The sequence below is a fragment of the Sturnira hondurensis genome, unplaced genomic scaffold, assembly GCF_014824575.4.
Source record: "Sturnira hondurensis isolate 20B ecotype Veracruz unplaced genomic scaffold, ASM1482457v3 Scaffold0017436, whole genome shotgun sequence".
NCBI lineage: Eukaryota > Metazoa > Chordata > Mammalia > Chiroptera > Phyllostomidae > Sturnira > Sturnira hondurensis.
The window spans coordinates 19,060,937-19,088,473 of NW_028090067.1; the positions used below are offsets into that span (position 1 = coordinate 19,060,937).

Sequence of the window (27,537 nt, forward strand, 5' to 3'; positions counted from 1 at the left end):
CTTCCCGCCCCAAGGATCGCAGGGACGCAGGCGGGGGCGGTACCGGCTTTTTTTCCCTGTGTTCTGGAGCGTGATTGGCTTGTGGCTCTGGAAGGTGGCCAATGAGCGCCCTCGGAGAAAGCGGCGCAGCCAATATGGCTACCTGCACTTGGTGACTGTTGAAGATATTGTGTTAAGTCTCATGGAGAAACCCCGGGGAATGGAGGTGAGATGGGGAGGGCTTACGGTGTCGGGGAGGGGGAACTCCGAGAGCCTAGCTCGCGGGACCCTCCTTTAGGCCCTTTAGCAACGCCTTTCGGGTGGAGGGGAGGATGGGTAAACTGAGGTTGAAGTGGGCCAGGCGCATTTGGAGTTGCCTTTTGGCCCGATAGTGCTGAGGCCGACGACTGGCGAGTAGTTGTGGGAGGAACAGCCTCCCTGGTCTGGGGGAGGGGAGCTCAGTTGAGGACCTGAGAGCTCTGGAATCTTTTCGTCCTTCCTGTCGAATAGTCGTGTTCTTTGGGGATTGTAAGGCCTGTCACATCCTGGTGTGACGTGAAGGGAGATTAAAGTTTAATAAACACTCCGTGTCTAGAGCGTTCACGTGCATTCTCTCCCAGTGTACTCAGCAATCCTGTGTTACTGTTTCGTTTTCGTGGTTGAGGTCGCTGAGGCTTAGCCCGGTGGTGAGACTCTGCAGGCGCTTCGCCCAGCTGTGAAGTGCAGGGGACGGGCACTAAGTCCCGCAGGCTCCTGGGCTTGACCAGTTAGGCTCTTCGCACGCTACCTCACCCTGGAACCCACTTACCTTTTAATCATTTGGCCTCTGGTCACCTTGTATTTGAATTCAGTTTCCTTTCTGGCACATTTGCATGTGTAGTTGCAAATATAAAGTGAAATAGCTCAAAAATTCTACAGTGGAAAAGGAGAGTAGTGATAAAGTAGAACATAAGAATAATAGCTCACTCTTAGAGCTGTCGCTGCTGGAAACAAATGTAGGCTTTACACATCTCAGTCTTCATTACAGTCTTCTGAAGAAGGCTTGGTGTTATCTCCTTCGTGCTGATGAAGAAGCCCAGAGCAGCAAGGTTAACTGTCTTGCACAAAAGCACGTGGATAGTAAGTGGCAGAGCCAGGATTTGAGATGCCCTGCTTTTACCCGGTGATAATTGCCAACATTTATTGAACACTTACTGTGTGCAAGTCACTGTTCCCAGCGCTTTACCTGTATTAACCCTTACTCCCTCCCCACCCGAGCCTGTGAAATAGGTGGTATAATACCACCTCATTTACAGAGGGGAAACTGAGGCACTGGAATATTGATGTGCTGCAGATCATACATCTAGTAAAAATTAGAGGTGGTGTTTGAGCCCTGGCCTAGAGCCCAAACTCTTCACACCTTTTCCACCACATACTGGGTAGATTCATACCCAGTATCTCATTTACATATCACATTCTGTGAACCAGATATTTTTTTCATTTTATAGATGAGAAGCTTGGGGCCCATAGAGGTGAAGTGACCTGCCCTAGGACCCCTGTCTAGTTCGGATCAGAGCTAAGTCCCTAGTTGTGGTACATACCAGTGTGCTATAAACCAGTGTGTCTTCTGCCTTCCAAATCCTTCTTTTGGCAGTCTGAGTCTCAAATGAGCTTTTCTCTAACTTAAATTGTTTTGAGTTGAGATATTCTCGGTGTACATATGCCAAAAGGGGAAGAATGAATGTCTAATGAGTTCAGTTCCAGACCACCTCAATAAAGCGAGTTGTAATCTTTTTGCTGGTAGTGCTTAGTAAAAACTGCAGTATCTGTGGAAGGCAATAAAGCAAAGTGCAATAAAAGAGATGTGCTTGCACGGTTGTCCCTCTATATCTGGGGGATTGGTTCTAGGACCCCCCATAGGCACCAAAATTTGTAGCTGCTCAAGTCCCTTATATAATATATATAGTGTGGTAGTTGCATGTAACCTACACACATCCCCCCACATACTGATACTTTCTTCCCACAAATGTGGAACTCATTGATACGGGGGGCGGGGCTGATGTGTGTACCTTTTCCAGAAAGCCTTTGTGAGGTACCTCACTTAGGATATTTTCATATCATTGTATTCCATTTGAATAGTGTTAAAATATCATCATTTACAAATCCACAGAAGGAGCTTGGTTAATTCCAAAACATGTTCTCTCTGTCTTATTAAGCTGTTCTGTTGAATTTTGGTTGAGAAGTGGGTGGACAAGAGTAGTGGTTCTGGTGTCTGCAAAGGGGTATTTGATTCTGCCTGCCGTTTTGCCCAGAAGTGTAGACCAAGAACTACAAAGGGTGCTGATAGCAGATCTGCAGCTGCCTTGCCCGTGCACTAAAGCTAACTATGACTCCTACCTGGTCTGTGTCATTCTTTCTTGCACTAGGAGATTCCTTCTTCAGAACCAATGGAGGAAGAAGAGGAAGATGATGACTTAGAGCTCTTTGGTGGCTACGACAGTTTCCGGAGTTACAACAGCAGTGCGGGCAGTGAAAGCAGCTCCTACCTGGAGGAGTCAAGTGAAGCAGAAAATGAGGAGAGGGAAGCAGGGGAGCTGCCCACCTCCCCTCTGCATTTGCTCAGCCCTGGGACTCCTCGCTCCTTGGATGGCAGTGGTTCTGAGCCAGGTGCCTTCAGGGTGTCCTTGAAGATGGGGAGGTTTCAAGAGGCTAAGGGGGAAGAGGGTGATACAGGCCTTGTGGGCAGAGGCATCCAGGTGGCACGGGGTGTTTGATCTTAAATGTAAAGGATCACATATCTAAGGACCTCTTAGACAGACAGAAGCATCCCAAGTATGCCCAAGGGTCATTTCCTCTGCTGCAGAATGATTTCAAATCATGATTTCATTCATTCTTTCATACAGCTGATTTTATTCATAGCACATATTAGATGCTACTCATTAATTTAGTGCTACTTCTACATTTGTGTGAATAACTGGTGGATTTTTAAGCCTGGATATTGAGAAGATAGGACACCTAAAATTTTCTGGTTATTTTCCAGAAAGCGATAAGAAATAGCTTGTGGGTTGGGAGTAACAGGAAGAGAAATACAGAATCCCCTGGGTAAGAGGATTAGGGTGGGGATGGGCAGATAAGAATCCGCATGGAATATCTGGCAGCCAGTTGGCTTCAGAGAGGTCGTGCTTGGACAGCTGCTGGACCAGCACCGAGGTCTCCAGCATGTGGACTGCCTATGGAAGGCAGGCTAGACGGTCTGCAAGGACATTGATGTTCCTTGGTGCCTAAACCATTTAGAAAAATTATCTTAAGACTCTTTGCCAGTTGAATCTTATCTCCTTTCTATTCATCCTCTCTTCTCTTCCTCTCTCACCTTTCCTTTATCTCCTTCTGTCTTCTTCTAATTTTTCTCTTAGAATCTTAGAACTTTACAAATAGAAAGACCCAGCTAGTAGAGACTATCTAGTCCAAGAGCTCTCTATCCTGGATGGACGTTAGAATCTCTGGCTTGGACATTTTTTAAAGCTCCCCAAGTGATTCTAATGTGAAGTCAAGTGATTCTAATGTGAAACACTGATCTAGTTCAGTGTCTTTATAGATGAGAAGAAAATGGACTTACAGATGTTAAGTGACTTAGGCACTTTTTTCTTCTCATTTTCCTCTTTGCCGACTCCCAACACTCACGTGTTTCTTCATGGATTTTCACGGTTGCCGCATGGCCAAGAGATGCCAAGCAGCTTATCTTAGGCAAAATAGATTTAGGAATTCAGGACTTGCCTGGTTAATTCGGGGCCCAGGTTTTGACAGGCCCGTCATTTTGTTTGATGTGGGGTGACCGTGTCAGGTGAGTCATGTGCCAAGTTCTCTTCCCAGCTGTCTGTGAGATGTGTGGTATCGTGGGTACAAGGGAAGCCTTCTTCTCCAAGACCAAGAGATTCTGCAGTGTCTCCTGTTCCAGGAGCTACTCCTCCAACTCCAAGAAAGCCAGTATCTTGGCTAGATTACAGGTGAGAGGCAGTCACTTGGGAAGACCCTTCCTGGGGCCCGGGGTACTGAGACAGGAGCAGCCAACTAACTGACGGCAAGGGGCCAAAAGGGCTTGGGAAGGCTCTTGCTTGCATCCATCCGAGATTGTAAATTTCCTGGTATTTATTATAATCTCAAACTTTAGAGGGCAGAGGAATCTATTTATGGAGCTCCTTAAATTGCAGATTCCTGGAGCTTCATTTCCTGCCCTCACCCCTCAGAGTCCAGTGTGGTCTAAGTTTTAAACAAGAGCCTCTTGGGAGTCTGACACCCTTGGGCCTTTCACCACACTTTTGTAAATGTTCTGAAAGGAAGCTGGGAACCAGCCACAAGTTCATCAGCCACAGAGGGTTTAGACAGTGGATGCCTCGTCTCTGACTCCATGTCACAGGCAGCCATCCAGAAAGTCTCACCAATCTCTAGTTAATTATTGACATTCATAGCACTAATTAATTTGTCTATTTATTTTAATCCTCCAATGAGGATATGCTTACTGGTTTTAGAGAAGAAGGGAGAAAGAGAAACATTGATCAGTTGCCTCCTATGGGTGCCCGGACGAGGAACTGAACCTGCAGCCTTTTTGGTGGATGGGACGATGCTCTAGCCAAGGAGCCACCCGTCTAGCATCCATAGGACTTCTAGAAATGGAAGGACTCTGATGTGCTGTCTAACCCGCACGTCAGTCGATGAGTGTGCTGCAGTCCCGGGAGGAAGAAGACATCCAGGGCGGCTCTGAGGGAGGGGGGCAGCAGATGAGGCCGGACGCTGACCTCAGCTGCCTGGCCTCGTGTTGTTTGGTGGTGGCTGTGGCCACTGTTCACAACCCTGGATCTCAGATTGGACTGCACGTTGTGGTCACCTGGCCGGTTTTGAGAATATTGGTGCTTGGGTCTTATTCCCCAAGATTCTGACTTAATTGGGACAGAGTGCGGCCTGGACACGGGTTTCAGAGAGCTCCCCAGTGACCCTGGTGTGCAGCAAAGCTTGAGGCCTTCTGCTCCAATTTACCGAAAGTCAGTGCTTCATACACTTTCTCATCTTCAGGAGACAATTACTGTTGTTTCTGTCATTTCGTGCATTGTAGTCAAGGCGCGGGAAAGGCCTTCCTCGGGGAGCTGATGATGTCGTTAGTACCTGCTGTTCGGGGGTGGTTACTAAGAGCTTGGTGCTCTCAGTCTAACCAGTGGTTGCTAAAAAATGAATTTTTAAAAATTCCTATTTTAAAGGGTCAAAGATTTTTAGCAACTTGCTCAAAAGTACACATAAAATTGAAGAGCCAAGATTTGATCCTCCGTCTGTGTAGGTTCGAAACCTACATTTCTGCTTCACTGGTCTCTCTAATAAATTCTCCAGACCTTTCTGAGTAGAGGTTAAGTTACAAATTACAGACCAGGTCGGTGTCCTTTAACTTTGGGAGAGGGCCCCTTGGAGCACCTGGTGGAAGCCAGAGGTCCTCTCCAGAACATTCACATGTAAACAGAATGTTGCCTTCCGGTTCAGGGTTCAGTTCACAGATGCCGCTGAAACCCATTCTTTGCCATTAACCTGTAGACATGCAGGGCCGAGTAGTGGCTGAGAGTTGAGCCACTAGCAAAGGTGCCTGGAGGAAGCAAAGGTTTAAAAGATGGAACAGGTGTCCTGCTCTGCTCTACTGCTCTGTTGCCTGCGCCCTCCCCCCAGTCCCTCCCTACTGAACCATAGCTAAGCCCTCATTCAGTGCCAGGCTCTTAGAGTAACTAGCATCCTTGTAACCCTGCTCTGAGCTGGGCGTTGTTATTAGTGTTACCTTGGTTTACAAACGAGGAACTGAAGCCCCAAAGAGTTTAAGTAACTGGACCCGTGCCTAGGTTTAAACCTAGACCGCCCAAATCCAGAGCTAGGTTCTTAGCCAATAGCCTCTCCTTCCTTCAGGGTAAACCACCAACCAAGAAAGCCAAGGTCCTGCACAAAGCAGCCTGGTCTGCCAAAATTGGAGCCTTTCTGCACTCGCAAGGGACTGGACAGCTGGCAGATGGGACACCAACAGGGCAAGACGGTAAGTGGGCAGAGGACTGTGCTCAGGAAGCTGGTGGGGGCCGGGTGGGAGGCCAGGACAGGATGGCCCTAGGAGCGAGGGGGAAAGATGGCCACTAGAAAGTGCCCTGACACGGGCCTGCTGCCGATGGCACCGTCCTCGCCCAGTAGGTATGTGGAAAATACTCCAGAAAAGTACCGTCAGTCACCCTGAAATCGTGGCATCCCTACTGATAATTCGGAAGCCAACAGTCAGCCTCTGTTGTTTCGCACTGATTTCTGCCCTGTGGCTTTGGTTTCCTGGGGGTAGTGGGAAACCAGATCTAGGTGGGAGGGGGTGGTGGGATGGGAACAGGAAACTTTCTTTCTGAATGTGTGTAGCAATTCTGAGCAAACTAAATACAGGCACAGAACACCTCTGCTGTAGGTGGTCTGAGTTTCTGGCTGGAATTGAGCTCCATGGGCAGGAATTGGGGGTGGGGCCTAGGTGTGTGACCTCCCACCCACTTAGATGGGCCACAGCCAATGAAAAGTCAGAGGAGGTCTGAGGAATTTAAGGTCAAGAGGAGCAACTTCTTTTTCTTTTGGGGGAAGAAAGGTCAGACATTTCCTTGTGAATGTTTCCTCTGCTCCTGAGAGTCTGGCAGCCTTTGGATAAGGTCCCAATGGCCCCTAGTGGGGCACGTGGGGGACAGATGGCCTCCCCATGTGCTTAGGATCAAGATGCTGCTGTGGCGGGGAACAGACCACCTTCTCCAGGCTCCTCGGGAGCCGGGTTCCCAGAGTGGCTGCTGCTTGAGCTCCCAGCCTGCACTCCGTTCACCCCGTCCTTTCCGCTCCACAGCGCTGGTCTTGGGTTTCGACTGGGGCAAGTTTCTGAAGGATCACAGCTACAAGGCTGCTCCCGTCAGCTGTTTTAAACACGTGAGTGCCCCTGAGGGGAGGGGAGGGGGAGCAGGGAGCCAGGTGCTCCCCACCCATCTTGTCCAGCTGCCCCATGGGCACCGATCCAGGCTGGACATGACCTTGGCACCTGGCACCGGGAGAGCAGTGGTGGGGTCTGGGTGGTTGAGGCCCGGCTCCGCCACTCCTGTTTGCCTTTCTGTCTGCTTCTCTTCAGGTCCTCCCTCCAGCCTCCACTGAGGGCTTCTAGCATGGCACTTGCCCTCTGAGGTCCCCACTTTGCCATTTTACACATAGCCCTTTGTGTGGGTTTGTGTCTGAGAGCCAACTCTGAAATCCTGTTCTCCTTTCTTCCCATTTCTCATGTTTTCCCTTTGAGCGCTCGGTGCTTCTGCACTACCCTGGGCCCCTTGGTCCCGAGGAGGCCCCTGTGGACACCTCCTGAAGCTTCCACAAAGGGCTCCCTGACCCCTGTCGTTGAGAAACACCTGAAGGGCAAGGTGCTGAGGGCTGGGCTGGGCATGGAAGCACCAAACCGGCAGCGCCTGCAGCCTGCAGTGGTCTGCAGGCAAGGAGAGAGGCCCAGGGCAGCAGTCTCATTTTGTCTTTCAGGCCAATTCCAAAACCGCCAGGAAACCCAGGATGAGGCCTCTTTTATTCCTGGAGTCCTCACACCAGAGTAAACTCGTCTCCTAGCCTCTCCTTCTTGAGCTGCTCCTGACCTCAGCAGGGTGCCCTGAGGAGTGAAAAGCAGGCCCCAGCGCGGCCTCTTACTCCTCCCGGAATTCCTGGAGAAGGTGCATGTCCCGTTTGGGGACCTCCTGGTTGCCTTGAGTTCTCTAGCACTCCCAACATTGGCGTTTTCACTGCAGGGTAGATCCCATCCCACTTGCATTTAATTTAACACATCTGATTCCTATGCTCTGTGAAAAGCCCACCCTTGTGCCTGGGTGGTATTAACCATTTCTAGGTTCTAGGATGAACCCAATCTCTGTGGCCAGGGAGATGGGACAGGGTACCCCAATTGGCTTAATGTAGGGCTGAAAATGAAGAAAAGGTGAATTTCTGCAAAGGAGAATCATTGTGCCATTGGCAGCGAAGTAAAGATTAGTTATTGGGAAAACACCCAAAAAGTGGTCCATTGCTGTCGGGGCACTTTTAACAGGAGGCGGGGACCAGGTAGGGAGATGGAGGCAGAACATGCCAGGAGTAATGTGGGTGGACAGCTCTGTGAGAGCTGGCGAAGTGACGGCTGGGACCAGGAGTCGTGGTCCTTAATGCCCAGGTTCGAGCAGGGATTGAAGGAGGGAATATTTGGCACGTGGTAAGCGCTAGCAACTGTTGAGTGTCCCATGGCACAGGTGTGATGTGCTCCAGACGATGCAGCAGTCAGGGCTGTCTGACTCTGGGCCTCTGACCTTTGCCCCTGCCCACCTGTCTCTCTTCCCTGACTCTGCTCTTCAAGGACAGCAGGCTCATGGTGTTCTTCCTTCACCCTCGTCCTGTGCCTGGCTTTCCGCGCAGTGAGCGATGTGAAAAGGCGCGGCCACAGTGACCCCGGAAGCCATGGGCCTACACTCTTCTCTGCCGGTCCAGGCAGCTCACCATTTCCCTCGGGTTCTCATCCCCACCAGGTCCCTCTCTATGACCAGTGGGAGGATGTGATGAAAGGGATGAAGGTGGAGGTGCTCAACAGTGATGCCGTGCTCCCCAGCCGGGTGTACTGGATCGCCTCTGTCATCCAGGCCGCAGGTGGGTGTTCCCCTGGCGAAATCAGGGTCAGGGTCGGGGGAGCGGCATCTCCAGATGGGCAGGCAGTGCTGTAGGCAGAAAATAACAACAACAACAAACACCTGCTGGAGTTTCTGGCTCCATGTGACTCTTGCCTACCTTAGAGGGGACCACAGAGCTTGGTGAGTATGGAAACACCCATTTCTTAAGTTCATTCCCGGGATAATCAGGCTATAGAAAATTGGTTCTCCCCAGTGTGCCATGCTGCTTTCCAAGTAAGTGGCATGGGTTTGTCTTGGCCGTGACTCTTGTGGACAGCAGAGACCGTGGTGCCTGCAAGGAGTTCTGGAGGAGGCAGCGGGGAGTCCGGGTGAGGCCAGAGGAGGAGGAAGGCCTGCGGAGATGCGCTTATCTCTCCCCAGCCCGCCTTCCCTCACCGGTGCTTCTCCTCCCACCAGGGTACCGAGTACTGCTGCGGTACGAGGGCTTTGAAAATGACGCCAGCCATGACTTTTGGTGCAACCTGGGCGCCGTGGATGTCCATCCCATTGGCTGGTGCGCCATCAATAGCAAGATCCTGGTGCCCCCTCGCAGTGAGTTGATGAGAAGCCTCCCTGTGCTGGTTTCTGCGGGGCCCTAGGGAGAAGGGCCATCGTCTGTCTTAAGCTGGGCAAGAACAGACCCCACTTGCCTCCTCCGTCCCAGGGGCTCTGTGGCCGCTCCAGGACTTGGAACCCAGTTCTATCTGATGAGGTGGTTGCTAGCTAGCAAAGGCAGAAAGAGGTGGCTCTGGCGCCCTCTGTCGGTGGGAGTGTTGTCAGCATGTAACCAGGAATCTTCTGTCTCACAGCCATCCATGCCAAGTTCACCGACTGGAAGGGCTACCTCATGACACGGTTGGTGGGCTCCAGGACGCTTCCCGTGGATTTCCATATCAAGGTTTGGCAGTGAGCCCTGTGGATCTCCCAAGTGATATCCTTCCTCCCATTAAAAAAAAGTTTTTAGAGAGAGAGAGAGAGAAACCAGTCTTTGTTGTTCCACTCATTTGTCTATTTATTGGTTGACTCTTGTATGCCCTGACCGGGGATTGAACTTGCAACCTTGTTGTATTGGGATGCCACTCTAACCAACTGAGCAACCCAGCCAGGGCTCCCTTATACTGTATGTGCTTTCCACTACCCGTTGGATGACTTCTTCAGACCCCTTGTTTAATAGTCTGTAGCGGTTCCGTGTTTCTCAAGGAAGGATGGCAGTTCCTGCTGCCTTCTCAGCGAGATGTCAGCCTCCGCCCCACCCAGAGTTCGAGCCAGCCACACCGACCACACTGCGGCGTCTGCCGTTTATTCTTCCAGAGCCCTCCCTGTGCTCTCAGCATTTTTTAGGAGTGTTCATTCAATAGATTTTTACTAAGTACTTGTGGACAGGGCACTGTGGGAACACAGACCCTGCCGGTCAGGCCTCTCCAGTTGGGCAGAGGAAGTGAGTACTTATAAACTAGCCTTGGTTCTGCACCAGTGACATGCTTCAGAATCACGCATGTGGCTTTTAATTTTAATTTTTAAAACTTACTTTTGCCCTGGCTGGTGTGGCTCAGTGGATTGAGTGCCGGCCTGAACCAGAGGGTTGTTGGTTCAATTCCCAGTCAGGGCACATGCCTGGGTTGCAGGCCAGGTTTCTGGTTGGGGGTTCATGAGAAGCAACCACACATTGATGTTTCTCTCACTCTTTCTCCCTCCCTTTCCCTCTCTAAAAATAAATAAATTAAATATTTTTAAAAACATTTAATTCTTTAACCTAGAAAGCCACACGCATGGTAAAAATCCAAAGGCATCTCAAGGGTGCACGGTGAAGATGGAGTCTCTCGCACTCTGCCAGACCTGCTGTGGGCCTGCCCCCCTAGGTGCCTGGGGGTCACAGCAGTGTGTAGGGGGTGCGGGGCAGGTGCTGCCATGTATGAAATTAAACTGGCTTTGTGATCTCAGGAAGAGCAGGTATCAAGGAAGGCTTCATGGAGAAAGGGGCATTTGAATTTGACCTTGATGGTTAGGATGTGGGTGGTATGGAAGCCTGTACTGGAAAACAAGGATGGAGTGGAAGATAGGGCCATCTTGCCAAGGCACTGGAAACCAGGTGTAAAGGTGGCCGCATGGCCTTAGCAGGTGGAGACCTGGCCTTCAGCAAGGGGTTGTTTCAGGCACCTCGAAGAAGCATTCTCGGAATTTTTTTGCCCTAAGTAGAAATGATCTTTCCCTTGTTTGAATTCAGTAGGTACTACTCCTTTGCTGTTTATCTCTTTATATGTTATTATTTTTTCATATGTCCACCTGCATTTCCCACAGTGCCCTGCACAGTTGGCGGATTTGCGGTGGAAGAGGATCCGTTCACTCTTTCTCAGCTGGCCCTTGTCTTAAGATGAGGCAGATGGCTGTGGTGGCGCAGGCCACTGCGGGTATCAGGGTGGCCTCTTTTCTGCATGAATTAAAGAGAATGTGATTCGGGTGGCAGAACAGGGTTCCACAGGAACCGGTTGGTGGGCTTGCATTTGCTGTCTGTCAGCTGCCTGTGAAGCCGGAGGCTGGGGGAGAGGATGAGAAGGGCAGGGTTCATGGAGGAAACTTCAGATGTGCCTTTCAATGCCTGCAATATGGTTAGTTCTTAGTAAAATGTTTTGAATTAATGACCCATCAGCCAGGGTCATCTGCATTTGTTCGTTGTTGAGAAAAATCATGAACTGACCACTAACTATATGTCTAGTTCTCTGTGCTCCAGACTGAGACTATAGACGGGAATCAGACCTAAACTAGCTTTTGTCATCAGAGAGCTCACGTTCCAGGGTGACCATGAACGTGGGCAGTAAGGTAGTGTTGGGTACGGGCTGCACTGGGTGGGTGCAGAGGAAGGGACTGTGTCTGGAAGAGCCTGGGCAGGGAGACAGCCCAGAGCGGCCCCACCCTGGCCTCCCCTTCGTCTCTCACTCTCCTAAGTGGGCAGGCCGGGCCGTCGGTGTTGGGGCGGTGGTTCTAGCCCTGAGTTGAAGGCCGAGGGTCTATGGTGAGGGACTGTGTCAGCTATTCCTGGTGACTGTGTCTTGACCTCTGAGACACTCCCCTTACCAGGGGATGTGAAACCCACAGCTCATTCTGCCCAGGCCAGGCCGAGGCTGGTTCTCCCTGAACTGGCCGGGCCCCCGGGCTGGGACTGACTGCCTTGCAGCACGCTGTGCCTGGTCCTCACTGAAGTCACAGCAAACAAAGAAACCTCTACCCCTTCATGAGTGCCTGCCATCAGGGCTCTCTAGAGCAGCTCATGGTCCTCTTGGGGTCCCTGTCCGCTTGCTACATTTGAGGGCAGGCATTGCTACTCAGGTGCTAGGAGAGCCATTTAGAGCCACAGCCTAGTGAGGCCAGAGCTGGAATGAGGCGTATGGAAGCCAAGGGGACCCCTCGGCTCTGGACGGGAGGCTCGTGTGTGCCATCAGCAGGGGGCCGGAGGGAGAGGGGCGTGTGGGTGCCTGTTGGATCAGAGTGCACTTCCCGTGAAGAGCACAAGGCTGGAGACTGGGACTGACCAGGTTCAAGGCTCAGCTCTGCACTCCTGAGAGTGACTCTGGGCGAGTCAGTCGGCTTCCCTGGGGCCCCTGTTCCCTTACTCTGAGGAAGGTTTTGTGACTCCCACCAGATTGGCTCCCTGGCGTTCCGGTGTGCATGTTGTAGGCGATGTGCCTTCTCTCACTGTCGTCCTAAGGACTCGGAGGCCAGGGTGGGACCTGCCGGGGCAGGAGAGCTAACTCCTGACTTAGTGCTTGGGTGGCTGCACCCGCTTTCCCTCTTCCCCCGCTCACTTGTAAGAGACGGAACAGGAAGGTGGAGGGAGGGCCCACGTGCCCACAACAGGCCTGTGTTCCAATGTTACAGATGGTGGAGAGCATGAAGTACCCCTTTCGGCAGGGCATGCGGCTGGAGGTGGTGGACAAGTCCCAGGTGTCACGGACCCGCATGGCCGTGGTGGACACGGTAATTGGGGGTCGCCTACGGCTCCTCTATGAGGATGGCGACAGTGATGATGACTTCTGGTGCCACATGTGGAGCCCCCTGATCCACCCAGTGGGTTGGTCACGACGTGTCGGCCACGGCATCAAGCTGTCAGGTTAGCAGAACCCTAGGCCAGCGTGACCCCAGGCTCCGCTGCCCCAAGGCCTGGTTCCAGCATACCTATGCCCATGACAACTCTCTCTGGGAGAGGCGATCCTTTCCACCCTGCCAGTGTCAGGACTGAGGCCCGGGGAGACCAAGGTCACTCAGCTTAGAAGGCCCATCTTCTCCTTTATCATAGGAATAGCCGGGGTCGTGGGTCTGAGTGCTCCCTGCAGAGTGCCTGCCGTGTTCGGTCTCCTAGTCTAGGTGGGCAGGGGTGGAGACAGGCTACAGCACACGCCGGGCAGCACCCGTGTTTCTTGGAGGGTGTAGTAGCCACGGCCCTCTTGACAGCCTTCAACTGCCTTCTCTCCCTCCGCCATCTTCCCAAAAGAGAGGCGCAGCGACATGGCCCACCATCCCACCTTCCGGAAAATCTACTGTGATGCTGTTCCTTACCTGTTCAAGAAGGTGAGGCACAGCCCTTGGGCATTTTCCCCCTCGACCGTGGGTCCATTCCAGGCCTCAGGACCCTGGCCCTCCCCGATTCCTTCCAGGTCTATGGCCGTGAGGCCTGCCCCACCGACCCTGCACTTGGGCAGGCCCAGATTCCCCAACTGTCCCGTTCCTTTAAGGTTCGAGCTGTCTACACAGAAGGCGGTTGGTTTGAGGAGGGGATGAAGCTGGAGGCCATTGACCCCCTGAACCTGGGCAACATCTGCGTGGCAACCATCTGCAAGGTGAGCCGGGGACTGGCCCTCCGACCTCCAGTACGGCTTTCTCGGGGGAGGGCAAGGGTGCAGAGCCCTATACCCCCAGCCCTCCCACACTCCCAGGCTGTGTGCCCCTGGGTGCCTGACTCTGTGAGCAGGAGATTCACCTGCACCTGCTTGGCATCTGCTTTCATGTCAGGGTCCGAGGTGCACTGGGCAGGTGTCTGTTGGTCGCCTTCTGGTCCGATCCTGCTCCTGTGTCAGGTGTAGGCCCCACCCTTTCACCACCCTGGGGTCCGCCCCACAGCCACATGCCATCTCCTTTGGGTCCTGGCCTAGCCCAGCTGAGTGCCACAGTGGGGCTGGCTTTGCTAAGAACCTCCCCCGTGATTGCTGCAGCCTGAGGAGCAAATGACCTCGCCCTCCTGGGAGACGTGCTCATTTGTCCATTCGGCTGATCTCCAGGCAGAGTCCGGGCACTGGCCACTGAGAGCACAGTGGCAAAAAGATAGACATGGTCCCTCTGGGCACGGACTGCCCTCTAGTGCGGGAGGTCAGTGACCTCGCAAGCACAGGTTGCAGACCACCTGAGAGCTCTGGGACGGCAGCTTGGGTGAGCTGACACCTGGCTCCGATTGGATCCTCAGCCTCGAGTCCCCACGGCAGCCACCTTGCCCCTGGGGTGGGGGTGCAGCTCATGATACCATATTCTGGTTTGCCCCCCATTCTACCACCCCCCAGGTCCTCTTGGATGGCTACCTGATGATCTCTGTGGATGGGGGGCCCTCCACAGACGGCTCCGACTGGTTCTGCTACCACGCCTCCTCCCATGCCATCTTCCCAGCCACCTTCTGCCAAAAGAATGACATCGAGCTCACACCCCCGAAAGGTACGAGTGGCCCGGCCAAGCTGCAGGCGCCCCTTTGGCAGTTCCCCTCCTCCCTCTGCATCTGTGCCTTCCGCCCCTGCAGGGTACGAGGCACACGCTTTCAGCTGGGACGCCTACCTGGAGAAGACCAAGTCCAAAGCAGCTCCGTCGAGACTCTTCAACATGGTGAGGAGACCGGGAGCAGGGTGGGGGCGGGGTGCCCAGGGCGGCCTCAGACTGGCCCTGCCCGCCATCAGAGTCTCTCCTGCTGCAATCAGCCACTTCCGGGGAGAAGCCCTGGCCCCGACATAGGCACTGCGCCCCACAGTGCAACCGCTCCCTTTTCCATGGGGCCTGGCGCTTGGGCACAAAGTACAGTGGGGCCAAGGGACCGCCCCCACAGGCACCCCCCGCGCCGTTCTGCCCCACCGGGCTGGGGAGCGGGCTGGCTGGGTCACTGCCTCCTTCCTGCTCCCCAGGACTGCCCCAACCACGGCTTCAAGGTGGGCATGAAGCTAGAGGCCGTGGACCTGATGGAACCCCGGCTCATCTGTGTGGCCACGGTGAAACGGGTGGTGCATCGGCTCCTCAGCATCCACTTCGATGGCTGGGACAGCGAGTATGACCAGTGGGTGGACTGTGAGTCCCCGGACATCTACCCCGTGGGCTGGTGCGAGCTCACTGGCTACCAGCTCCAGCCACCCGTGGCCACAGGTCTGGGTTCTTGCAGCCCTGAGGGGCTCTTGACTTTCCTTCTTCCTTCTTGCCGACCCCTCCCCGTGCCCCATTCCCACCTCATTCTTTGGCATGAGATCGAGAAGTCTCCTGGACCACCCTTGCTCCTGACTTCTCTGTCTCCCTTTCCCTCTGGCCTGCAGAGCTCCTTCCTTGATCTTGCCCACTCTGTCATATGCTCGTGCCCTTATGCACCCAGGTAAACTACCCAGGTCCCTCGGAGCAGCCCTGGTGACGAGGGTGGGAAGGGACAGCTGTTCTCCAGTCCCTCCCCCCGACCCTCCCCCACTCTCGTTGCCCAACTTTAACTTTCCTTCTTGGGGTGTCCCATGTGTAAGGGAGGCTAGTGCGGGTGGGCAGGGGTCTCCGGATGTGCCTCTGCCCCCTGTCCTCTCAGTTTCTCCTCACCTCTTGTCCTTTTTTTCAACAATAGAGCCCACTGCACCTCTGAAGGCCAAAGAGGCCACGAAAAAGAAAAAGAAACAGTTTGGAAAGAAAAGTAAGTAGTGCTGTAAAGCAGCCTGGGCTGGTGTGGGCCTTGGCATGGGCCAGGCCTGTGTCCCTGGGAGCTGTCACTTAGGTACTGATGGCAGTCACTCCATCTCCTCCCCTTGCCCTTTGGCCCCACGGGCTGTCATCCTGTCTTCAGAGACCCAGAGCATCCGTAACAGGGAGCCTCAGTCTCTGGCAGTGTTTGGGATGCCAAGGAAAAGACAAGAAGTTGTGTCTGAGAGAGAGAAGGGAAGGGGCCCCGGCCCTGCAGCCCCCGAGTGGCAGAAACTGGCTTCCGTGCAGTGTGAGCTGCGGGGTGTGAATGTCAGAGGCACTGGCAGAAACAGAAGCTGCTCCCTGAGGCCACCAGCCTAAGGGTGGGAGCCAGGGTGGCCACAGAGCTTTGGGGTCATTTCCCTGGGTGGTGCCCCACTCTCAACGGGTCCAGCAGAAGCTTAGCTCAGGGGGCATCGGGTTGAAGGTGCCAGGATTGGAGGAGGTGGAGCTGTCTGGGCTGGTGGCGGTGAGGTGGTGCCCGTGACCTGGCACCATACAGAGGAGAGGATGACCGAAATGGGACAGAGAGCCAGTGGGTGGGGTCCCTGAGCACAGAGAGTCGTGGGAGGGGCCCTGGCTGGTGTGGCTCAGTGGATTGTGTGCCGGCCTACAAACCAAAAGATTGCCAATTTTATTCCCAGTCAGGGCATGTGCCTGGGTTGCAGGCCAGGTCCCCCCCAGTTGCGGGACGGTGCAAGAGACAACCACACATTGATGTTTCTCTCCCTCTCTTTCTTCCTCCCTTCTCCTCTAAAAATAAATGAATCAAAATATTTTTTTAAACCTTAAAAAAAAAAAAGATTGTGAGAGGGTATGGAGCGCTCTGAGCCCAGAGCTGTGGGACCCTGAGGGCTGATGTCAAAGGTTTAGGCCAGTTCCCCCAAATTGGTATTGTCACCTCTGCGACATTAAGCCTCACATGAATATAACCTTCAAGCCTCACATGAATATAACCCTAACGCTGGGTGTAATTCCATTTTTATTCAAAGGGAAAAGAATACCACCAACCAAGACCCGGCCCCTGAGACAGGGGTCAAAGAAGCCCCTGCTGGAGGAGGGTCCGAAGGCCTCAGGGAAGGTCTCGTCTGCTCCTGATGAGAGTAAGAGCCGTGCAGGGCGAGGCAGGGCCGGCCTGCTCCCGGGCTCAGAGGCGGCCCTTCTTCCCCGCCTGGGCACAGAAAAGCGCAGTCAGTGTTGAAGGGAATCTTCTGGGCGCCAAACAGCCATCCTCAGACCCCTGGGCCTGCAGGGCTCCCAGACACCCACCCGAAGATCTGAACGGAGCTGAGCAGCTCCTGCCTGGCGGGCATGTGGCAGGGCCCCCACCTTCTCCCCACCTCACCCGGACGCCCCCATCCATGGGAAGCACAACCCCGTCCCCAGATCCTGAGCCCCTGCCCTTCCCAGAGTTACATGCAGTCTCTCCCCAACCCCCTCTCTCTCCCTGCCTCCCACACCCACCCTTCGCAGTCATCACTGTGCGCGTGAAGGAAGAGCACATGGATGCAGCCACGCCTGACAAGGCCCCGAGTCCAGAGCTGCCTGTTTCCCTTGAGAACATCAAACAGGAGACAGAAGACTGACTTGTCCCTGCCGCCAGCCTGGCCACCTAGGACGCCAGCCCAGGGCTCCTCTGTTACCACCACCCCACTTTAACCTGGAGACTGAGCCTTTTTGCATAAATTTGGCCTGGTGCTAGGGTCCCTGGCACTGAAGGACCAGCCGGGGTTTCCTTTGACCCACCCTGTGACCTCTGCCCTCTTTGGCAAGGCCTAGTGCCTGGGACTGCCTGGAGTCCCCACACTGGTCTGTGAGTGGCTCCCTCTCCCGCTAGTTTCTGAAGCCCTCCTTTCTGGTAGCTTCCCTCCACGCCCACCACAGCCCTCAGTTGCTGGGCCTGGGAGGCTGTCATCCAGTCACACTGCAAGACAAGGCAGTGAAGTGTGTGTGTGTGGGTGCCCGAGCAGGTCACATAAATAAAGGCCTGCGGCAGCTCTTGACAAAGGGCAGTCACCTGATGGATGGTGAGCCGAGTGCCGGGTCAGCTGTCTAATGTAACCAAGTGGCCTACTTGCCTCCAGGTTGGGTTCTGCTCCTCCTAGCACCGTAGGGAGGTTGGGGAGCCCGTGCAGACACCCATCTCCAGCAGGCAGCAGAGAAGCAGTGGCCAGGATGTCGGTTTCAGTGACTTGTGAGGTGGCTTTGACCGGTTTCCTCTGTTGGCAGGGACACTGACTCCCATTTCTAAAAGGACTGGTGGAACAGGTGGGGTCTGCTCCCTGGGCTGGGGGGCTTGCCTAGTGCCTAGGGAGGGGAGACCATACTAGCTCGTGTGCTTCGGGGAGGGTTGGTGGTGGACGGGGCTGGGGTGGCGTATGGAAGGGGAGCTTGGCTTGGGTGTGGTGGAGCCCCACCTGAGAAGAGGGTTAGCAGGACACTTGCTGGCTCTCTCCCCTTTCCTTTCCAAGCCCTTCACCCTGCCCGTAGGTTTTTCCCCGCTCTTCTCTGGAATTCTATTCCAGTTCACCTAGTGTTCGCCCAAACTATAGCTTTTTTTTTCCCTCTTAGTCTCCCTTGAAACTCTCCTTTCCAATCAGTCCTGTCTCCATGAACTGCTCTTTCTGGAACCTGAGGCCGAAGCTGCAGTCTAGGCCCTTTTCTTTCCTCCCAAGTTTGGGGTGAGGACCACACTGCTGGGTGGGCAGATGGAGTCTTGGAGCACAGCCATGCTTGCCTGGTGTCCAGCGGCCTCCATGAGCTGGTCTGTCAGGGGCCGTGGCCTGTGTGGCATGCTGTTTGCTTGGGATCTGGGCTATTTGATGTCATCTCAGGGATGGGGAGAGCAGCCCAGGAAACCAATTTTTAGTCGATTCAGAGCACCTGGTCTGCTATCTTTTGCTGAAGGCACAGGCAGACCTGCATAGTGCAGAGAGCAGCCTGTCGGTGCAGCCCGAATGCTCCAAAAGTGGCTGCATTTGGAGCACAGTGAAGACCAAAAACGAACAGCTGTCTCTTTCTCGCACCCCAGAGTGGGCTTGTGGCCAGTCAGTGACACAGCCCTCAAGGAGGAAGATGGCTTCCGCCTTTGCTCGGGCCCCTCGGCCTGCTCCCCTCAGCCTGCTCGTGGAGCCCTGCCTTTGTCGAGGGCAGTGTGCCCAGTCAAAATGACCCCCTGGCTAGCAAGGGGTCCAGTTCTGACTGAAGAACTTCTGAGGAAACTGGACCAGCACGGCCTTTTGGCCTTTAGTCCTTCCTCGGGTGAGGGCGTGTCGGCTACTCTGGGTGCCTCGGGTGCAAAGGCCCCGTGGTTCCGAGGGCAGGGCCGGGGGACAGGTCCAGCTGCCACTTGAGCCCTGGGCTGGCCTCCCAGACAGTGAGACAGTAAGTGCGATCTGTTGGGTATTTGTTCCTTAAGCAGCAGTGCGTTCTGTATGCCACCTCGGGGACAATTACAAAGTGAGGCCACGTGTGGTGAGGATAATAAATGTCGCCTGTCATTTCCTGAGGGCTGGCCTCCAGAGCAACTGACATCTTTATTTCTGCCACTCCCTTCGACCCCGAATTCCCCAAAGGCCAAGCCTGTGCCTTGTCTGTCCCTCGTACCCTCTGCAGGGCCTGGCATCATGTGAGTGTGACGCAGAAGTGTGGGTAATGTGTTACTGGGGCATAAGTGACGGTGTGACGAATCGCAGATGCAAGTGTGGACCTCTGGGACATTTCCACTAACGGCACAGAATGGGCCCGTGCCTCAACCTCCCCGGGTGGTCTCGCCGCGGTGGGGCTGCTGGCTGGGAAGCAAGTTGAGGAACTCTCCCCGCCTCCCACTGCTTGCCGCATAGTGGCTCCCGGGTGCCCGTCAGACCAAATCCAAATGTTTGAGGGACCCCCCACCTCACACCTTTCCTGTCACCCGGGCCTCCCCTTTGCTCTGCTCCAGGGGCCGGAAGCAAGGGGATGGCTGGTTCTGACAGGCCTTGGTTCCTGTACAGAGCTTTCCCTGCACAGTGGGCCCAGAAGGGTAAGAAGGCTCGTTGCGGCCCAGCGACTTGGTTGCCGGAATTTACTACAATGACAGCAGTGGGGTCAAGCCCCAGTCTGTTGGCGGCTTTGCTGGTGCTCTGCACTCGTTTGTTCACGCAACACGTTTAAGCGTCTCGCACAGGCCGAACCCCAAGCTGGAGGTCAGGCTTCTAAGGGGAGAGCCCTGCGTGGTCCAGCCTGTGCCGCAGCAAGGGCAGCACCCCTCCCAGAACACCCTACTGGGCCTCGGGACCCTTGGCCCTCAATTCCTTTGTGCCCCTGGGAGAGAACTGCCACTTTGAACAAAGATGAAAACATAGAGCTCCAAGTGCAGCCTTGGGTGAAATGTCTTCATGTCGGGAAGGGGTGGCTGGGTGGGGTAGGCAGAGGTGTCCCAGTGCCTAGCTACAGCCACCATACTGAGGGTATGGGGCTCACAAAGATTTTTTAGGACTTTAGTTTTAGAGGAAGGGAGGGAGAAAGGGAAATAGCAGTGTGTAGGTGACTCTTGTGCACCCCCTACTGGGGACCTGGCCCACAACCCAGACTTGTGCCCTGACTGGGAATCTAGCAGGCGACCTTTTATTTCACAGGCCAGCTCTCGATCCACTGAGCTACACCAGCCAGGGGGCGGGGGGCTCCCTTTGAACCAAAGCCCTGACCTGGAGGTGGACCCATCAGGTGGGCTCCCTGGGCTCCCTGGGCTGACACAGGGACAGCCCGGTGCTGTCGATCAGCACAAGGCCTGGCAGCAAGTAGGTGCCACGCCAGTGTCAGGCAACACCCCCACTGCTGTTGTCATTAAGGTCTTGCTTCTAAGGCAAAGCTGCTCACTTCCAGTGTGGGATCTTTTTAGGGGTTCCTCCCTCCCAGCCTACCCTGACAAGGAACATAGGTTGAATTCTGTCCCTCCAAAGAGGCTGGACCTCAGAGTAAGACTTTTCTTAGAAAAAGTCTTCAAAGAGGTAACAAGTTCATATGAGGTCATTAGGGTGGACCCTAATCCAATATGACTGTTCTTATAAAAGGGGGGGATGTGGACACCCCAGGAGGTAATGAGAAGATGATGGAAAGATGCAAGGAAGTTGTGGCTGGGGTGGCTCAATGGATTGAGCATGGCCAATCCATGCTCAACCCTTTTCATGGCTAAAGGGTTACCAGTTCGATCCCAGTCAGGGCACATCCCTGGGTTTTGGGCCAAGTCCCCAGTTGGGAGCACACTAGAGGCAACCACACATGGATGTTTCTCTCCCTCTCTTTCCCTCCCTCCTCTTCTTTCTAAAAGTAAGTAAATAAAAAGACACAAGGAGATACCATCTAAAGATGGAGACAGACTGGAGTTATGCCGCCACAGACAAGGGATGTTTGGGGCCACCAGAAGCTGGGAGGGCAGGAAGAACCCTCTTCTAGAGCCGTCAGAGGGAGCATGGCTCTGCCTCGGTTTCAGACACCCGACCTCCAGGGCAGGGAGGTAGCCGGCATGTGCAGCGTGCGGTGCTTTGTTCGGCAGCCTTGGGAGCTAACACCCCACATTTTCAAAACGCAGGCCCTCTCCCCACCTTCCCAGTGCCCCCTTGTCCTGCTCTCCTTTTCTCTGTGAGGACTGGCTGCCCCTCTGTGGCCCCCCACCAGGTGCCCTCACCACACGTGGAGAGGCACCCACATCCCACTCACTGATGTGCTACACTTCACTACAGCTAAGCCGCCAAGTGTGAATGTGTGTGTCAGGATGGTGAGCCTAACATCTGGGGGTGATGGGCTGATGCGGAGTGGGGTCCAACCTGTGGCCGAGAAGCAGCGGGCACCAGCACTGCTGCTCAGCTCGCCCCAGGGATGAGCCAGGCCTGTGAGGCCAGGGTGGAAGAAGGTTCCGTCCACAGAGACCCGGCGATTACAGTAACAGCGGAATTGATTCCATGGGCACGTTGGGCCTGGTGTGCTGTGGCTCATCGGAAAGGCCACTGCCCCACTGACCGGAATAACACGGAACAGCGAGTCGTTGCAGACTCCCTGGGCCCGGGCCAGGCCAGATGAGGGGAGAGCGCAGGAAAGAACACGGTCACTGCCCAGATTGAGAACCACACAAGACAGGGGCGGAGGGAAGTTGGAGCCCTGCTCCCCTGGGAGCACTGGAACCTGACCCACCCACCTGGGCCTCCACACCTGCCCCGTGACCAACCTTGTCTGCTCCCCACCGTCTGCCCTTCATGTGGGTTTTCCTGGCACTGGGTGTCCGCTTGGCCTTCCTGGCAGCTGAGCCCAGACAGGCTTCAAAGACGGCAACTGCAGCCTTCACCCTCTGGCCACGGGCCCTGGGAGGGGTGGCACAGGTGGCTCCCACGTGCAGGTTCAGCCCAGTGAGCCACCTGAGGAGAGAGAGTTCGAAGAACCCACAGTGCTGAGCTCTCCTGGGGACAGAACGGAGATCCTAGGGAATCTGGGCCAGCGGGGCCTCGTGCGTGAAAATGGAACCCTGGTTCAGCTGCTCACCTCTCGTGACCCGGAGCAAGTCGCTTTCAACCTCACATTCCCTCTGTAACCAGGGGGTAGTCACAGTGATAACAGTCACAAAGGGCTAGTGGTCCAAGTGCTGGTCAAACCAATGTGCACACGTAACTAGTTCAATGTGACTCTTTTTCTTTTTAATTAAAAAAAATATTTTATTTACTTAGTTTAGAGAGGGGAAGGGAGGAAGAAAGAGAGAGAGAAACATCAATGTGTGGTTGCCTCTCACATGCCCCCTACTGGGGACCTGGCCTGCAACGCAGGCATGTGCCCTGACCAGGAATCAAACCCGCCTGCCACCCTCTGGTTCGTAGGCGGGGGCGCTCAGTGCCCTGAGTCACACCAACCAGGGCTCAATGTAATTCTTAACAAGCCACTGCCACAAGATGGACACGATTACTATCGTCTCCTTAATTAATAGCTGAGGCCCCGGCACAGACAGGTCCTGTGGCCCTAGTTAGTCAGTCTGTCAGACAGACAGCACTGGATTTCAGCCGGGTCTGTGGAACTCCAAGGTCTTCCTTGCTTTCCCGTGTAATTATGTGAAGTGTCCACCAATACTGATTAGGTCCAGCCCCACTGGGCAGAGCGGATCTCATCCCCATTCTGTGGACGATGGACTTTAGACTCAGAGAAGTTCACCCCCAAACCAGTGCACACTGGCTCCCCCAGGAAGGGTAGCTGGCACTGGCCCCTGCTCTCAAAGCTACTCGGTCGGGCAGACATGGTGCCCTGGGCAGATGGGGGGGGCTTGACTGAGGACAGCTGGTGGGCTCCCAGCTGGGGGTCCAGGTGGAGGTACTCACCTGTGAAGTGGGAGCAGCTCACAGTCACAGCGGAAGGGATTGCCACTGAGGTCAACCAGCTCCAGCCGGCTGAGGCCGGGCAGGGCAGGCAGGGCCTGCAGCTGGTTCTTCTGCAGGTGTAGGCTCTGCAGCTGGGGCCCCAGGCCCGAGAAGGCCCCGGGAGAAATCTGCAAGGAGGTGTCAGGCCCAGGAGTGAGTTCTTGTCAGACTAGAGAGAGAGGCTCCTGCTCCCCTAGCAGAAATGGGGAAATGGGGACCCCCAAGGTGGCCGGGCAGGAAGGGCAGTGCGGCAGTGGGAACGTAGGTTCGTCTGATGCCAAAGCACTTGCCCTTTGCGAGACACCTGGGCCCCTGATTCATGGTTCTTCCTGCTTTTCCTGAACCCTCCCCAATAATGGCAAAGCCTCTTGGGGGCTCCAGCCCTGTCCTGAAAGTGTACAACAGTAGGTGACCCTGTGGACACACATCCTCCCTCCTGTGTGTCTCCCTGGCAGGCCTGAGTGGCGCTGGATTCCGCCTGCTGTCACTCACACCTGGGTTCCCTGAGGGCAGACGCAGTGCGGCTTATCTCAGGGTCCGCACGCCCACCCCGGGCCGGCACTGAGGGGTTGGCAGTGTTTGTCCAGTGAGTGCTCACTGCACAGGGCCGCGCTGCCTCCCCCACACCCCTCCTGTGCCCACCTGCTCCAGGCCACTGCTGTTCAGGAACAGCTGCTGCAGTGACCGGCCCACAGGCCGGAAGGCCCCATCCCGCAGGGCCCTGAGCGGGTTCCCTGAGAGCTGCAGCTCCAGGAGGGCGGGCAGCCCCTCCAAAGCCCCAGTGGGCACCTCTTGCAGCTTGTTCCTGTCAAGGTGCAGCTTCTCTAGCTCCGGAGCTGGGCCCAGCGCCCCTGGGGACACCTGGGTGACTTGGTTCCCACTCAGGTAGAGCCAGCGCAAGGCCTGCATGCCTGCCAGGTCCCCAGGTGCCAGGTGGCCCACTGCATTACCCTGCAGGTGCAGGGAGAAGAGGCGAGGCAGGGTGCGCAGGGCAGCGCCAGGCACCTGCAGGAAGCGGTTTCGTTCCAGGTACAGGTAGCCAAGGTGAGGGGCCCCTTCCAGGGCAGCAGCACTGAGGCCTGAGAGCTGGTTGTCGGAGAGGTAGAGGTACAGCAGGCTGCCCAGCCCCACCAGGGCGCCCTCCTCCAGCCCCGCAATGTTGCAGCGCTGCAGGTGCAGCGACACCAGCTGACTCAGGCCCAGGAAGGCTGCTCGGGGCACCAAGGGGAAGTGGTTCTGCCTCAGGTCCAGGAGTTGGGTGTCGTTGGGGAAGCCTTGGGGCACGGCCTGCAGGCCTCGGCCCTCACAGCTGCTGTGCCGGGACTCAGAGGCGCACACACAGGCGCGTGGGCAGGGCCGGGAGGCCCCACCCTCCTCTTTGGGAGCACTGGGAGGGGCGCGGGGCTTCACGGCCACCAGCTCTCCCTCCTCATCCTCTGCTGGGTCTCCCGGGCAGCGCAGATCTGAGGGCCGCAGGGTGTCCAGGGCTTCTCCTTGCAGGCGGCGGGGCCCCCTGCACGCGCCATCCGAACGCACGCGTGCTCGTGCCAACCACTCAAGCAGTGGCCGGGCCTGACACCCGCACCACAACGGGTTCCCCTGCAGCCGCAGCCAGCGCACCTGCCCTGCGCCCTGCAACGGTGGCAGAGTGTCCAGCTGGTTTCCACGGAGGTCCAGGGTGTGCAGGTGTGGGCAGTGGGCAAAAGCCCTGGGGTCCAGGGCCTGCAGAGCCCCGTGGTCCAGCATCAGCTGCCGCAGGCTGGGCAGCACTAGCCCATCCTCCTCCCCTGCATAGGTGAATGGGTTGTGGCCCAACTCAAGACGAGCCAGACTGCGGGCCTGGGACAAGGCCTGCCCTGGCAGGGCCTGCAGCTCGTTGTGGTGCAGGCTGAGGCGGCGCAGAGCCGGCAGGCCAGCCAGGGCCTCAGGGGCCAGCACACTGAGCGCATTGTGGGACAGCTGCAGCCAGCGGGTGCGCACCAGCCCCTGGAAGGCCATGGGGGGCAGGTAGACGAGGGCATTGTAGGCCAGGTTGAGTGTGGCCAGTGCACCCAGTGCCCCAAATGTCCCAGGTCGCAGCTCCTCCAGCATGTTCCCCTGTAGCTCCAGCCGCCGCAATGAGCCCAGCCCATCCAGCGCCTCTTGGGGCAGTGCACTGAGGCGGTTGGAGGCCAGGTTGAGGAAAAGCAGGCGGCCCAGACCACGAAAGGCGCCCTCAGCTACCAGCTCCACCTGGCAGTGCCGCAGGTCCAGGTGGGTCAAATAGGGCAGGTCCTGAAAGGCAGCTGAAGTGATCTCCTTCAGCATGTTGCCCTGGAGGTCCAGCCGCTGGGTCAGCTGAGCAGGGAGAGAGGCAGGGAGACAGCACAGTAAGTCCTACAGCCAGTGCTGCTGGCTAATTTCCCTCACCTGGGACTCCTCCACGTGGACTTGCTCTCATTCTCTTCATCCTGCTCCCTGATACCTACTCCAGGAAGCCTTCCTCCTCAGCCACCTGGGCATCCCCAACTCTGGCACTTTTCGCACTGAATTGTCACTGCCCATTTACTTCCTCTTTTACCCACTAGTTCTTGACTCCATAGGGCAGAGATTGTATCTTCCCCCAGTTTATCCCCAGTTCTCTGCCCCGGGGTTTACAATTAATTCAGTATATACCCACAGGTCACCTACTGGTGCCAATCACAGAGGATTTCAGATAGTTTATCTCCCTGTTGTTAGTTATCATTCCCATTTTACAGATGTGAAGACTGAGGCTCAGAGAGGAAAAGTTACTTTCCAAGGTCTCCTCCCAGTCAGGCAGCGGCAGACCCTCCCATGCCAGCCCAGTCTCCTCCTGCCATCCCACCCCCCAGCCCCCCGCCTCGCCCTGCTGACCTCAGGAATAGTGTTGGGCACCTCAGTGAGGTTCTGGTGCCGGCAGACCACATGCCGCCTGGAGTTGTCGCAGATGCAGGTCTGTGGGCAGCGCTGGGCGGCCGCATGCCAAGTTGGGCCCAGTGGAAGCAGCAGAAAAAGCAGCAGGACCAAGGAGACCCTTTGGGGCCTGGCGGATAGAGGGAGAGTCCATTGTTCACAGGAGCAGGGGTCCAACATTGTCCACGCACTGAGCCCAGGCTCTGGGCCTTTGGCCCCAGTGAAGGTGTCATTTCTCTGAGCCCCCCACACCCCTGACATGCAGCAGACACTGTCAGCCCTGTTTTAGGCTGGAGGAAACTGAGGCTTAGAGAGGCGACCTGGCACATCCCTGCTGCTGTCTGCCCAGTAGGCCCCGTGAGGCCTTGCTAAACGGGGTCCTGTCGGTGCCTGGGCTGTGCCGAGGTCTGGGGGAGGCCTGAACCCCCAGTGTGAGCTTGGTGGTGGAGAGAGAAGCAGTCAGTCCTCCAAAAGCCGCATCTACCTCGAGCAGGTGGCCTGGCAGCCAGAGGGGAGGACTGAGGCCTGGCCCGGGTTGTGGGGTAAGACTTGGGCACCAGGTGTTGTGGGGTCTGAGAGCCTTGAGGAGCCTTAGTGGCTGGTCAGAGCCACCCTCACGGGTGAGCCGGCACGGCTCAGTCCTCTTCTCTCCTGTTTATGTCCTCCCTGTTGTCCTCCCTTCGTCTTAGTGCCACCAGCTGGCCAGGACTGGGGTGGGGACATGAGGGTCTGGGTTTAGGGCTGGGCTTTGGGCAGCGCCTATCCACTTACCTGTCTGTCCACTGATCTGTCCATCCTCCCCCCTCCCCTGTTGGACCTCCTCAAGCCAAAACTTCAGCCACCGCCTGTTGCATCCTGGGGCCGACCCCTGCCACAGGGTCTCCTGGCTTCCCTGGGGCCCGGCTCACCACCAACCACCAGAGGGAACTTTCCAAAATGCAGCTGGGCTCTGACACCACTGAAAGCCCCCCAGCACCTTCCCTCTGCCCGTGGTGGGAAGACCCGGCTCACACTCTTCAGCCTCAGCACTTGGCTCCTCGTCGTCTGTGACACACAGGGCGCCCAGCTCTTCTTTCCGTTTTTTAGTTGTCAGGACCTCCGAGCAGCCTCTTTGGATCCCTGGGCCGGGCCCCCACCCTGAGTCTCCCCCATTTCTGCTCAGTGCTTTGTCAATCATCTGTTTTTCAGCCTCCCTGGGGTCCCAGGGTCCAGCCCTGGCCTTGGGGCTGGTGATATTCCCCAGTCTGTGGGGAGGCTGAGGCTCAGGGGTGGGGCAGGGAAGGCAACTGGGAGGAGAGGCAGATCCGGGGAACAAGCTTCCAGGGCTCAGAGGGCCACAGAGTTCTCAGACAAGCCCCCAAGGGACTAGCCACAGAAGCAGCCACAATGCCCCACACCACCTTCCTCTGAACCCACTTCGAGGAGACCCTTGGAGAAGCTCTGCCCAGGCAGATCCCGGAGGCCCAGAGTGGGGTGGGGGCTTGACTTCAGCAGCTCAACACCTCCAATCCCCCTGCCCCAACCCCGGGGCCTAAAGACTCACCTCTCCATGCCACGGCCTAGGGTCAGTCCAGCCTGGAGGTGCAGCGCAAGGGAAAAGCCGCGTCTGTCCCAGTCTGGATACTGGC

At 56.0% G+C, this 27,537-nt stretch overlaps 2 protein-coding genes across 4 annotated transcripts; one reads left to right on the forward strand and one right to left on the reverse strand.

Annotated features, from left to right (window-relative positions):
- Positions 1-99: 99 nt before the first annotated feature.
- On the forward strand, positions 100-19,040 carry L3MBTL2 (L3MBTL histone methyl-lysine binding protein 2). 3 transcript variants are annotated; one of them, XM_037067937.1, is made up of 17 exons: positions 100-205; positions 2,385-2,625; positions 3,829-3,962; positions 5,893-6,016; positions 6,839-6,918; positions 8,532-8,649; positions 9,087-9,221; positions 9,479-9,567; positions 12,543-12,774; positions 13,156-13,232; positions 13,397-13,501; positions 14,216-14,363; positions 14,446-14,528; positions 14,822-15,056; positions 15,511-15,576; positions 16,616-16,726; positions 17,097-19,040. In XM_037067937.1, the coding sequence occupies exons 1-17, from the start codon at positions 182-184 to the stop codon at positions 17,207-17,209; spliced, it is 2,115 nt and encodes a 704-aa protein (XP_036923832.1). In that variant the 5' UTR covers positions 100-181; the 3' UTR covers positions 17,210-19,040. The 3 variants fall into 3 exon arrangements, with proteins under 3 accessions (XP_036923832.1, XP_036923833.1, XP_036923834.1); XM_037067938.1 differs by having other exon boundaries at positions 12,576-12,774; XM_037067939.1 differs by lacking the exons at positions 16,616-16,726; positions 17,097-19,040 and adding an exon at positions 15,221-15,276.
- Positions 16,709-27,537, reverse strand: CHADL (chondroadherin like). Its single transcript, XM_037067936.1, has 6 exons — positions 27,453-27,537; positions 25,871-26,039; positions 23,639-25,333; positions 22,958-23,124; positions 21,826-22,012; positions 16,709-16,794 (listed from the first exon to the last, which is right to left on the reverse strand). The coding sequence occupies exons 1-6, from the start codon at positions 27,458-27,460 to the stop codon at positions 16,771-16,773; spliced, it is 2,250 nt and encodes a 749-aa protein (XP_036923831.1). The 5' UTR covers positions 27,461-27,537; the 3' UTR covers positions 16,709-16,770.

Excerpts from the sequence above, each read along its gene's own strand:
- L3MBTL2 (XM_037067937.1), top strand. The coding sequence starts at position 182 with ATGGAGAAACCCCGGGGAATGGAG. Across the intron at positions 3,963-5,892 it reads GTATCTTGGCTAGATTACAG|GGTAAACCACCAACCAAGAA; the intron begins GTGAGAGGCAGT and ends TCCTTCCTTCAG. Across the intron at positions 6,017-6,838 it reads GACACCAACAGGGCAAGACG|CGCTGGTCTTGGGTTTCGAC; the intron begins GTAAGTGGGCAG and ends TCCGCTCCACAG.
- CHADL (XM_037067936.1), bottom strand. Across the intron at positions 22,013-22,957 it reads GAGCTGCTCCCACTTCACAG|GTGGCTCACTGGGCTGAACC; the intron begins GTGAGTACCTCC and ends CTCTCTCCTCAG. Across the intron at positions 16,795-21,825 it reads GACGGTGGGGAGCAGACAAG|GCGGGGAAGAAGGGCCGCCT; the intron begins GTTGGTCACGGG and ends TTCTGTGCCCAG.